A 12,323-nucleotide genomic window follows, 5' to 3' on the forward strand; every position below is an offset into this window, starting at 1 on the left:
TCTCCAGCCAGAGGGACCTCAACCTATATATAATTTATGAAGGGCTTATTATGTGCCAATCACGTTACACACATTGTCTCATTATTAACATCCATTTCAAAGATACAGAGGGTTAAGTAAATTGTCCCAAATCATACAACTAACAAGTGCCAAACTACTTTGGAAAGTATCTTTAAATCTAATACCAGGGCAATTGGACTTCCCCTGCGGCCTACAGTATAACTACATGTCATTGTCTCTAATACCAGGGAAACATTCCAGTCTTAAGATAGCTTTAGAAAGACTTAGAAATATATTCAAATACGGTTGCAGCCTTGATTTGTCTTGCCAACATTTTTCCCCCTATCAGTTCTTATATATTTTCTGGTGTGTATAATTCAATTATTCTGAATTTGACAGCAAAAATTGTAGCTGCTCACTACAAACTTCATGAAGGCTTGTTAGAAAAAAATTTTTAAATAGAAATCATTAGTAATATTAAACAAGGATATGCACAGCAAAAACAAACAAAAACAACTTTGTTAAATAGTAGGCATTATATTCTGTTTTAAAACACTTCATAGGAGTTCCCACTATGACACAAAGGGATTGGTGGGGTCTCTGCAGTGCTGGGACACAAGTTTGATCCCTAGCCCAGAACACTGGGTTAAGAATCCAGTGTTGCCCCAGCCAGGGTGCAGGGTGCAACTCCAGCTGGGATCTGATCCCTGGCCTGGCCTGGGAACTCCACATGCCATGGGACAGGATGGCCAAAAAGGAAAAAAAAAGAAGACAAACACTTTGCAGTTTTTTTTTTTTTTTTTTGGTCTTTTTGCCTCTTCTAGGGCCATTCCCACAGCATATGGAGGTTCCCAGGCTCGGGATCCAATTGGTGCTATAGCTGCCAGCCTATGCCAGAGGCACAGCAACGTGGGATCCAAGCCACTTCTGCAACCTCCGCCGCAGCGTGAGGCAACACCAGATCCTTAACCCACTGAGCAAGGCCAGGGATTGAACCCTCAACCTCATGGTTCCTAGTCGGATTCGTTAACCACTGCGCCACGACAGGAACTGCCACTTTGCAGCATTAAAATGAGGATAGTTAATATTAGCTTTGTTCTTCAAGTGCGAATAAAAAAGTCTTAAGTGTGCTTGGCTACAATGTGAATTTTATCATTCTTACCTTACTCCAAGATCTTCAAGAAGAGACTCATCAAGAAAGGGCAGTATTGAACCTGTGATTTTCTTCTCTATGGCAGAAAAGGGAGAAAAAAATGAATGATTTCAATATTTACAACACATGCTTTTTGATTTCTTTCCATTTGAGTCCACCAGAACTTTCTCAGATCAACAATTAAGGAGCATCCAATCCTGGCAAAGTACCACATTTTTTTAATCACTACTTGGAAAGTCTTAATTTTAATTAGATAACCATACCAAGAAGGTATTTTGGATAAATTAGGTGAAATATTTTTCATAGAGTAAATTATTTGCAAGGAAGTCTAGCTGCAAAATAAAACAGGTGAGGTTTGGGGTAGGGGTAGGAAAAGAAACATCAGCCTATTAGAATAATCAGGTCAAAACATAGCTGGATGGGTACCCAACAAATTGATTTAGTTCTAAAAGCTTCAAAGAAACACAACAATATTCTGTGTTTTAGGAGGCTTTTACATATATATATACTTTTCTTTATCTTTCTATATAATTAACTTCAGTCTTTCCTGATCTCAGAATTCAGAACTAGATTACTTTCAAACAAAAATCTTTCTAAAGGTAGCAAGAGAAAATGAGGATGTAATTTTCCAAAAAACAAAAAAACAAACCCATTTAAATGAAAATGGCATTTCTTGTGGTATTTTTCAATCATAAAAAAATTCCACGTAAAAAAATCCAAACAATATGACATCATTCAAGACATTTATCTATGCAATTATGTAATTATATACAAATGAAATTGTTATATATATCTATTTTTCCCACCCAAGAGGGTCATAAAGATCTTTCTTATCAATTATTAAACTACATCATTTTTAATGGTGGTCTTGTATTTCACAATATAGATGTACCGTAGTATATTTAAGCAATTTTTTTCTGAGTCTTAAGTTCACCTCTAAAATGACTATAACTGGACCTACGTCACAGTTACTGTTAAGATTTTATAAGATATAAAACTTGCAAAGTGCAGAGAATACTATTTCACGCAAATTAAAGCTCCATAAACTGTTAGCTATCACTATTATTTATTTATTTATTTGTCTTTTTAAGGCTGCACCCGAGTCACATGGAGGCTCCCAGGTTAGGAGTCGAATTAAACCTGTAGCTGCTGGCCTACGCCACAGCCACAGCAACTTGGGATCCGAGCCGCATCTGCGACCTACACCATAGCTCACGGCACCTCTCGATCCTTAACCCACGGAGCAAGGCCAGGGATTGAACCTGCATCCTCATGGATGCCAGTCAGATTCGTTTCCACTGAGCCACGACAGGAACGACTATCACTATTATTTACTACTATCAATTGATATTTAGATCAGTCCTACTGTATTTGCTATTTAAACCCAGTGGTTAGAAGAATAACTTTGTACATTACTTTGGCCACTTGTACAATTGTTTCCATAAATTCCTACTAGTGAAATTTCTTATAAGCAAAAAGGTATTGCCAAACCATCCAGGGATAAGCCAACTGACATTTACATCAACTTTACTGGATTACCCATTTCTCCTATTATCACTCTTTAAATATTTTTTAATCTAAATTTTAAAATCAGTGTTCTTAAAATTTTGAGTGAGTGAATGTCTTTTTCTGTGTTTACTGGTTGGCTGTCACTGTCCTTGTGATTTTCTCATTTTTCTACTGGATTTTTTTTCCTTCCTTTTAGCTGACTTTTTCTCCATTTTTTTTTCTTTTCTTATTGGTTTGTTTATTCTCTTATTGTTTAAGGGAATCCAATGTATTTTGATGAAAACACATATTAAGATATAGCTAGCATGAATTCTGGAGTCCAAAGACCTAACCTTAAAATCCAGCACACTTTTTCCTAGTTGTGTGACCTTTGAATCTCAAACACATCATCTGCTAAAAAATACCGATTACAAAAAAAAAAAAAATACGGGAGTTCCCGTCGTGGCGCAGTGGTTAACGAATCCGACTAGGAACCATGAGGTTGCGGGTTCAGTCCCTGCCCTTGCTCAGTGGGTTAACGATCTGGCATTGCCCTGAGCTGTGGTGTAGATTGCAGACGCGGCTCGGATCCAGCGTTGCTGTGGCTCTGGCGTAGGCTGGTGGCTGCAGCTCCGATTCAACCCCTAGCCTGGGAACCTCCATATGCCGCAGGAGTGGCCCAAGAAATAGCAACAACAACAACAACAAAAGACCAAAAGACAAATAAAAAAAAAAAAAAAAAAGAGAAAAATTATTGCAATAGGGAGAACATTCTGATCTCAGAAGTCTACAATTGGCTCAAAATCAAACAAAAAAGAAGGTGTCTTTTTAATACTGTAAAGGAGGGGCAAGCAGAGATTAAGTAAAATCTTTGCAGGAGAAGTGACCCCAGCCCGACAGGATATTGTCCCACTGTGGTCAACTGGTTCCCTGGAGAAGTTAATCACGGGGCATATTCCACTTTTTTAGTGTTTGCTCTAGGTTGGGGGCAAATAAGAGTTCAGAGGTCAGTAGAAGAGAGAGCAGACTGACTAAAGTGTAGTCAAAACAAAGCAGGTAGTAAGAAATGTACAGTTATGAATACTTGGTCAGTTTCTACCAATTAAAAGCACATAATGCCCTCCGCTAGTATTTGACTGTGGGTCAAGAGGACAGATCATCATGAAGACTGATGAATCTACAGGACACCACCGAAAGAGAGAATCAACAATATAGGCAATCATATTTTGAAGACAATAAATAAAAACAACTTCATCCCCACCTATTGCTACTCAAAGAAAAATTTCATTCCCAGAAGTGGTGGAGAACAAAAGGGAAAAAGGAAAAAAAGAAGTACAATTTCCTACACCCATTAAGCTATCTTTAAATTTAAATCTTCAACCACTAAAGTTCCTCCCACCCTAGTCCCCTAGCCTAAGCAAATAAAGCTCCACCCTACAACCGCAAAAGTTTGCTGAATTTGCAAATCACATTCTCTTCCTATGGAACACTTCAGAGGGTAAAGAATAGGTTAAGCCTCACACCCCTTACGGGAAGTTGAGTAGATTTCAAGCAGATGGATACTTGAACCTGAGCCAGTAAAGTCGCACACCCAACCCACACATCTCCCCCGTGTGATGCGGCCAAGTTGTGGGCTCCTGGGAGTTCACTGGTCAACTGAACCACCCGACCGCTCTGATTTAGGGAGGGAAACTGCTTTTGGAGAACAAAACATGATCATGGCCAAGCTCTGCAAGTACAGTCATCAAGCATGTATTGAGCCCAACTGGGATGCTAAGGTAGGTGATGGGGATTCAGAGATGAGGAGAAAAGTTCTTTCCTCTTTAGAAAAATCCCAAGTTGGGAGGGGAGCAGAGGAAATAGAAACTTTAAAGCACCCAAATATACCCTCCTCACGTGGCAAGTGTTCATGGAGCTGCATCAGCAGAGCGCGCTCGGGAGACAGCAACTCTCCCTCCCACCAGGCTCTCCGAACTGAAAAAGGGAGCTGAGTCCCGCATGTCCGGCGCCGGCGATGCAAGTTCCTGAAGAAGGCCACCAGAGTCAGACCAACTGCCACCCCCAACCCTAGGTTCGCAATCCCCAAAGTCTGCTTCATTCCTACGGATCCCCGACCCCAGACGCCCCCCCCCCGCCCCTTTCTCCTTCATCCATCACTCCTGGGAGCCGCCGCCTCAGTCCACCCCTTTGGGTGCCTCCGGCGTAAAGTTCCCTTCCTCGCCTCAGGCTCCTTTCTCCGAGTGCTCGCCCCCTCAGGTTTCCGTTCTCCGCCTCAGGTCATCCCTCCTGGGCGCCCCGCTTCAGGTCCACCCCTTCTGGTGCCTCCCGCGTTCGGGCTCCCTCGTCCACTTGGCTCCTCTTTGAGGCCCCACGCTCATTACCTCAGAGCGCCCTCTCCTCAGGTCCGCTGGCCCCACCTCGGGTCGCCGCCACCCCCCCCCCCCGCCGCCCCCGGCCCCTCAGCCCTCCAGCCCTGCTACCTCGGCAGCGTTCCAGCAGTTCAGAATCGCCGAAGCCACTGCGATTTAGGAAGCCGCACACCTGCTCCGGGCCCCAGGTCCGGTGGTCAGGGTGGAGGTTGGGGCCCAGGGACCTCTCTGCCGCTGCTGGAGGGGTGTTTGGCGGGGTTGTCGGGCTGCCATCGCACCGGGGTCGCTTGGAGGGCTGCTGGGAGTCGGCACTCTGCATGGCTACACCCAGCAACCGGCTCAGCACAGCCTAGAACCCCGGCGCTCTACCCACGCGCAGGCGCACTGACAGTCCGGCGCCTACCGCGAGTCAGCTAAGTACTGCCAGCCCCCAGGCCTCCCGCGCAGGCGCACTGACAGCTCGCACCTTGGGACCAGGCCGGCCACCCATCTCAGCACCCCCACGCCCCCCAGCCCTCGCGCAGGCGCAATGACCGTCCAATGGCCCTAAACCCCACCCGCACGTTTTCGATAAAGGGAGTGAATGGAGGCCGAACTGAGGGAGGTGCTGGTAAGGGCGGGGGAGCCTGGAACGAGTGTGCCTGGGACGTCCCGCTACAGTCCAGAGCAGGGGCTCTTCTGGTGAACTGAGCTAATGAGTACCCCAGGCTTACCCTTGGCGGTGTTTCAGATACCCTAAACTTAAAAAAAACCCTCAAAGGCCTTAAAGTTGCCCCTGTCTTCCCAATTAAGAGAAAAATTGGCAGGAAGCTGAACTGGAAGATGCTGGAATGAATTCAAATCTGATGTGAAGGTGTTTTCTTACATTTTACTGTTGTAGAATTCCCAGAAATCACGTCAGAGGACACCCCAGGAAGATGGAGAACAGCTTTATTAACACTCGTGGGTCCACGGGGGAATTGCTTCCCAATCATGGACCCCAAAGAGAAAGGGAGAGATATAGTGCTTGCTGACATGTTTTACATGCTACATTAACTTTTAATTATGTGCAGGATAGAGAAAGATGTATAGCTGTGCAAAATGTCTTACATTGTTACTCTGATAATTAACCTCAAGTACAATCCAGCTATTTTCAAATATCCTTAGAACAATTGGGGCCTGGAGTTTCTCAAGTCCTAGAGACTTTGCTTTTCTCAGAGCCCTCATATGGGTCAGCTTAAGTTAACCAAGATGGACGATGGTGGCAAGATGGCTCTACTCTTGTCAAGCTCCCTATTCTCTTTTCCACACCCCTACATTACCAGTTTTTAAGATATGCTGGGCAGAATTCCCGTCATGGCTCAGTGGTTAACCAATCTGACTGAGGACCATGAGGTTGCAGGTTCGATCCCTGGCCTTGCTCAGTGGGTTGAGGATCCGGCGTTGCCGTGAGCTGTGGTGTGGGTCGCAGACTCGGCTCGAATCCTGTGTTGCTGTGGCTGTGGCACAGGCCGGCGGCTACAGCTCTGATTCCACCCCTAGCCTGGGAACCTCCATATGCTGTGGGAGCAGCCCTAGAAAAGGCAAAAGGACAAAAAAAAAAAAAAAAATATATATATATATATACTGGGCAGTTAGAGGATCCTGGGGATGCCTGTCTGTGAAGTTTTAGCCTATCTTCAGGTTTCCACACATGAGCAGACTTCAGACTTCTAAAAGAATTCTCAACCCTTCTCTCCATTCCAACTCCCTGCCCAGAGGAAAGGAAGTGGCCAATTTATTTTCAAGGACTTTTACTACCTGCTGGTAACAGCTTGTGGAAATAGCAGGGATCTTCCTCTCATTTTTGCCACTCTGAGGCAGGACACAAACTTCTCTATAAATCCTGGTTTGTGCAATTAACTGGTAAAAGAACTACTACTACCAATACAAGTTCCTGTCAACCCAGCCATAGACCCATCTAGGAGATACAGGGTGAATGAGATAGATTATCAGTAAGCAGCGTAAACTAATCAGTGGTCTAGCATTGAGCAAAATATTTTGAGCAAACTCTTAGTGTTTTACTGTGTGCCAGATACTGTTCTAAGGGCTTTACAAATATTAATTCATTTAAGTATCACAATAACCCTGGAGTTCCCATCGTGGCTCAGCAGGTTAAGAACAGGACTAGTATCCGTGAGGATGCAGATTTGATCCCTGGCCTTGCTCAGTGGGTTAAGGATCTGGTGTTGCCTCAAGCTGCAGCGGAGGTTGCAGATGCTGCTCAGAACCTGCTCAGATCTTGCACTGCTGTGGCCTAAGCCGGCAGCTGCAGCTCTGGTTCAACCCCTCATCTGGGAACTTACATATGCTGCAGGTGCGGCCCTAAAAAGAAGAAAAAAAAAAAAAGTATCGCAATAACCTTAAGATGTAAGGAACTGAAGTACAAGGAAATAAATAAGTGTCACACAGCTAGGATTCAAGCCTGGATTCAAACCTAGGCAATCTAGCCTGGCTCTAAGGCCCATGCTCCTAATTGCTTGCCAACAATTGCTTGGTAATGGAGGGTTTTGTTTTCCTTCTTTCTTTTCTTTTTAGGGCCACGCCCACAGCATATGGAAATTTTCAGGCTAGGGGTCAAATCAGAGCCACAGCAATTAAGGATCTGAGCTTCATCTGTGACCTACACCACAGCTCACAGCAACACCAGATCCTTAACCCACTGAGCAAGGCCAGGATTCCAACTCACATCCTCATGGATACTAGTGAGGTTCATTAATGCTGAGCCAGTGGGAACTCCATCCTTTTTTTTCCTCTTTGGCCATGCCAGGGGCGTGCAGAAGTTCCCAGGCCAAGGACTGATTCATCGTCACAGCAGCTATTTGAGCCGAAGCAGTGACAATGCTGGATCCTTAACCCACTGTGACACAAGGGAACTCTAGTAATGCGAGTTTTGATTTAAAACTATTTTATGGGAGTTCCCGTCGTGGCGCAGTGGTTAACGAATCCCACTAGGAACCATGAGGTTGTGGGTTCGGTCCCTGCCCTTGCTCAGTGGGTTAACGATCCGGCGTTGCCGTGAGCTGTGGTGTAGGTTGCAGACTCGGCTCGGATCCCGCGTTGCTGTGGCTCTGGCATAGGCCAGTGGCTACAGCTCCGATTTGACCCCTAGCCTGGGAACCTCCATATGCCGCGGGAGCGGCCCAAGAAATAGCAAAAAGACAAAACAAACAAACAAACAAACAAAAAACTATTTTATGTTAGTTAACCCAAAATTTTCAATTGCTTACTTGTCCCCTAGACCTGTGAGGGGAAGTACAGAGAAGTCACCTTGACCTCAAGCTGTATAGAAGGGCCAGGACCGGAAAAACATAACTTTAAACCACAGAATAATCTGAGAAAAGATGGCAGTTGTCAAGACTTGTGAAACCAAAACAAGGGTGAGGATGGCAAAGAGACAATAAATAGTATAAATGTGAAAGACATATTTCAGTGTGGCAATGGCTGGTTTGAAAACTTGTGTTTATAAAACTTGTGGGAAAATCTGCCCCTACCGCAAGGTTTCTTGGGCAATAGAAGGTGATATAAGCAGGGTTTTAAGTTTAATCACTTAGGTTTGTTCAAAGCAGTTGCTTTTGAGAATTTAATTTTCTATTTGTTTTTGCTTGTTCAAGAGTATAATTGAATGCCATATTTATTATGTTTCCCCTAATCCCCCACTTTGTAGTGGCCCTACATTTTGCATGAGGTGGTTAGTTTCTTGCTCAAGGTCACATGGCTGGTAAGTGACAGAATCGTGACTAAATCACGACTAAATCGTGACTAAAACTTGGGTCCTTTTTAGTTTGCCACTTCACTTGCACTCGGTCCTGCTGAGACTATTCCATCCAGTCATTCTACAGCTTGGGAACAAATGCCTAGTAGACACAGGCCCTCTGCTCTGGTCATATTGAGAGAAATCACTGTTCAAGCTTTCCTCCAGATGTCAATCTCACCAAAGTTAGGACTGGAAAAAACTCTAAGTTCAAGTAGTTTAAGGCCCATTGCTTAATGACTTTGAGTACCTCCAGCAACTATTCCTTGACCTTCTGAGCTACCTTCCACCCATAGAGTTGATTTGCGTAACTTTATTTCTGGCAGTATTAATCTTGTGGTTTTACATCTTTCCACAGCTTCCTCTTCAACCTGTGCTGCTGGTTCTCAGCCCCACCTACCACCAGTTCCTGGTTCCTTCTTTGAACCTAACTTCAAGACATTCTTTTTTTTCCTTCCCATCTGCCCAAGTCCTAAAGCAGGCCAAAAAAACCAAATTTTTTTTTTTTTTAAGTATTGGCTTTCTTGGTCTGAAAAAAAAAAAAATAAATAATGCTCAAGATAGAAAACTTGGGAGTTCCCGTCGTGGCGCAGTGGTTAACGAATGTGACTAGGAACCATGAGGTTGCGGGTTTGGTCCCTGCCCTTGCTCAGTGGGTTAACAATCCGGTGTTGCTGTGAGCTATGGTGTAGGTTGCAGACGCGGCTCGGATCCCGCGTTGCTGTGGCTCTGGTGTAGGCCGACAGCTACAGCTCCGATTCAACCCCTAGCCTGGGAACCTCCATATGCCGAGGGAGTGGCCCAAGAAATTGCAACAACAACAACAAAAAAAAAGACAAAAAAAAAAAAAAAAAAAAGATAGAAAACTTGGAGGAGTTCCTGCTGTGGTGCAGTAGGTTAAGGATCCAGTGTTGCTGCAGCTGTGGCTTGGGTTGCAGCTATAGTTTAGATTTGATCCCTGGCCCAGGAACTTCCATATGCCACAGGTATGGCCAAAAAATAAAAATAAATAAATAAATAATAATAATAATAAAAGAAAGAAAACTTGAAAAACAAAATGTGTATATACACACATACCATTCCAAAGATCACCTCCTGGTGTGTGCTCCATAAGTCTTTTGTCTTTGTTTTGGCCACGCCCATGGCCAGGGATGGAACCTGTGCCACATCAGTGACAATGCTGGATCCTTAACCCACTGTGCCACCAGGGAACTCCCATAAGTCTTTTTCTATTTGTATGTGTAGCAACTTATCTCCAGGTCTGTTGGGGAATTCTTTGAAAAAAAAAAAAAGAGACCTTGCAAAATAATAATAGCTACCTTATTTGAGTACCTACTATAAGTCAGACATTCTATTTGTGCTTTACTTTATACCCATAATTTCAAATCCTCATAACAACCTCATTGGATAGGTAATATGCTAGATTGGATTTTTTGGTTATAAGTACATTTAGTCATTCATTCAACAAATATTAATATTTACTGTGAACTTACTAATTTGCCTGGTACCTGAGACAGATCAATGAACAAAAGAAACAAAAACCCCTGCCCTTGTGAAATTTATATGCTGGTTGGAGGAGACTGGCAGTGAATAATAAAAAGAAACAACAATAAACTTAGAAGTTGGTCCTTTGGAAAAAAATGTTTTAAGAGGAGTGAGGGGGATAGAGACATAATTTTGAGTAAGGTGTTCATAATTGGCCTTTTGAGAAAGTGATATTTAAACAGACTTGAAGGAGATGAAGGAGTCAGGCATGCAGGTGTCTAACAGAAAAGCATTCCAGACAAAGAGAACAAGTATAAAGGCTTTGAAAGAGCAGCATCCCTGAAATTTGAGAAATAGCAAAGAGGCTGGAGTAGATGGGTAAAATGAATAAAGGGAAGTGCTAAGAGATGAAGTCAAGGAGGGTACAAACCATGTGGGAACATGAGGGCTATCAGCTGCAAGTAGCTTTGAGGCTGTATTTACAGCTTCATATCTGGAGAGGAAAGAAAGCCTCTTTCATCTCTGTACTGGGAAGTTAGCAGTACATATTATGGGCTGGTGCTCCCTCCCTTTTTCACCCCCAAGGCATACAGGAATGACGTGAACAGGGCTGGATTGCATTCATTCCTGGACCAATTGGTGTTTTACAAAATGACTGACCCAGTCAGATCATATGTTGCCCCTTGGGTGAGAGGGCAAAGTCTACATCAGGAAGAAAAGGACTGGTTTTGGACAAAGACCCCAGGTTTTATTTAACAGATGTGGAAATGAAGCCCAGAGAGGTGAGATGTGTCAAGGGTCATACACGTGTGTCAAATGCTTTGGGATCTGAACCTAGGTCAGCCTTGAAAACCACTGTTCTGATCTGCAACTTGAGCTGGGTACAAGTTCTCTTGTTCTTAGGCAGTCATAGGGAATGCCATCCCATCCTATAGGGTTTAACTTGTGGTGACTACCTGAGGGTGCCTCAGTGTTTGGGATGGGGTGATCATGTATTCAGGGGTTGAGATGCTCAAACACATAAGGAAGTGGCTAGACTTCAGGGACTGGGGTTGAGGCAGGAGGTAGATGTGCCCCAAGCTAAGCATTTAGAACCAGTTTCCTGTTTACATTTCAAGACAAAGAGGAGTTCCTGTGGTGGCACAGCGGAAACGAATCCGACTAGGAACCATGAGGTTACAGTTTCAATCCCTGGCCTTGCTCAGTGGGTTAAGGATCCAGCATTGCCATGAGCTGTGGTGTAGGTCGCAGATGTGGCTTGGATCCCATGTTGCTGTGGCTGTGGTGTAGGCTGACAGCTCCAGCTCCAATTAGACCCCTAGCCTGGGAACCTCCATTTGCTGTGGGTGTGGCCCTAAAAAAATAAAATTTAATTTAATATAATTGAAAAATATATAAAGAAAGGTGATATAAAGCAGGCTGAACAGCTAGAACTTGTCAGGCTGACCAACTGGAGCTTGTCTCCTACTGACATTTCAAGGTAAAGATAAAGGCAGAAGCAAAGAGGAGATATACTTTGCTTGAGTAAAAGATAAAAGGCATCCTAATTCTCTTATTCCTGAGGTCAAGGAGACCTCCTCAAATACACATGTGCAGAAAGGTGCCTTGGGAGTGAAAAAGGGAGGGAGCACCAGCCCATAATATGTACTGCCAACTTCCCAGGGACCCTTGTGCTGGAATATATCTTGGTTAAAAGATGCACGTGCATATCAGGGAGGGCCTTGAGTCCTATCAGATGTGGGCAACAAATAAGGTGATTGGCCAAAGACCCAGAAAATTACCCCCCTTATAAATGATTCAGACAACCCCAAAAGTGCATGACCCTCTCTGAGTCCATCCGTGTCTGCCTACATATTTTCTCTCTCTTAATAACCATTTTAGGAGTTGCCATCGTGGCGCAGCAGAAACGAATCCAATTAGGAACCATGAGGTTGCAGGTTTGATCCCTGGCCTCGCTCCGTGGGTTAAGGATCTGGCGTTGCCGTGAGCTGTGGTATAGGTCGAAGATGCGGCTCAGATCTGATGTTGCTGTGGCTGTGGCATAGGCTGGTGGCTG

General features: G+C 44.2%; 1 protein-coding gene and 1 long non-coding RNA gene across 5 annotated transcripts in view; one reads left to right on the top strand and one right to left on the bottom strand.

Moving 5' to 3' along the window:
• SAMHD1 (SAM and HD domain containing deoxynucleoside triphosphate triphosphohydrolase 1) overlaps window positions 1-5,399 on the bottom strand; it is a 52,787-nt gene extending 47,388 nt beyond the window's left edge. For 3 of the 4 annotated variants that reach the window (XR_002339825.2, XR_014831726.1, XR_014831725.1), the window contains exons 1-2: window positions 5,122-5,399; window positions 1,163-1,229 (exon numbers count right to left, since the gene is read on the bottom strand). Coding sequence is in view for 1 of the 4 variants with exons in the window: in NM_001292105.1 (NP_001279034.1) it covers window positions 1,163-1,229; window positions 5,122-5,329 (275 nt within the window). In the remaining 3 variants the exon portion in view is untranslated. 4 annotated transcript variants of the gene reach the window in all.
• LOC146395293 (uncharacterized) lies at window positions 4,324-9,341 on the top strand. Its single transcript, XR_014832293.1, has 3 exons — window positions 4,324-4,419; window positions 4,606-4,712; window positions 9,141-9,341. It is a non-coding gene; the product is annotated as an uncharacterized LOC146395293 (long non-coding RNA).
• The last annotated feature ends 2,982 nt before the right edge of the window (window positions 9,342-12,323 follow it).

Source organism: Sus scrofa, chromosome 17 (assembly GCF_054392235.1).
Source record: "Sus scrofa isolate SSC_HxYL_T2T_F1_AM1 chromosome 17, Sscrofa_HxYL_maternal_Yorkshire_Landrace_v2.0, whole genome shotgun sequence".
NCBI lineage: Eukaryota > Metazoa > Chordata > Mammalia > Artiodactyla > Suidae > Sus > Sus scrofa.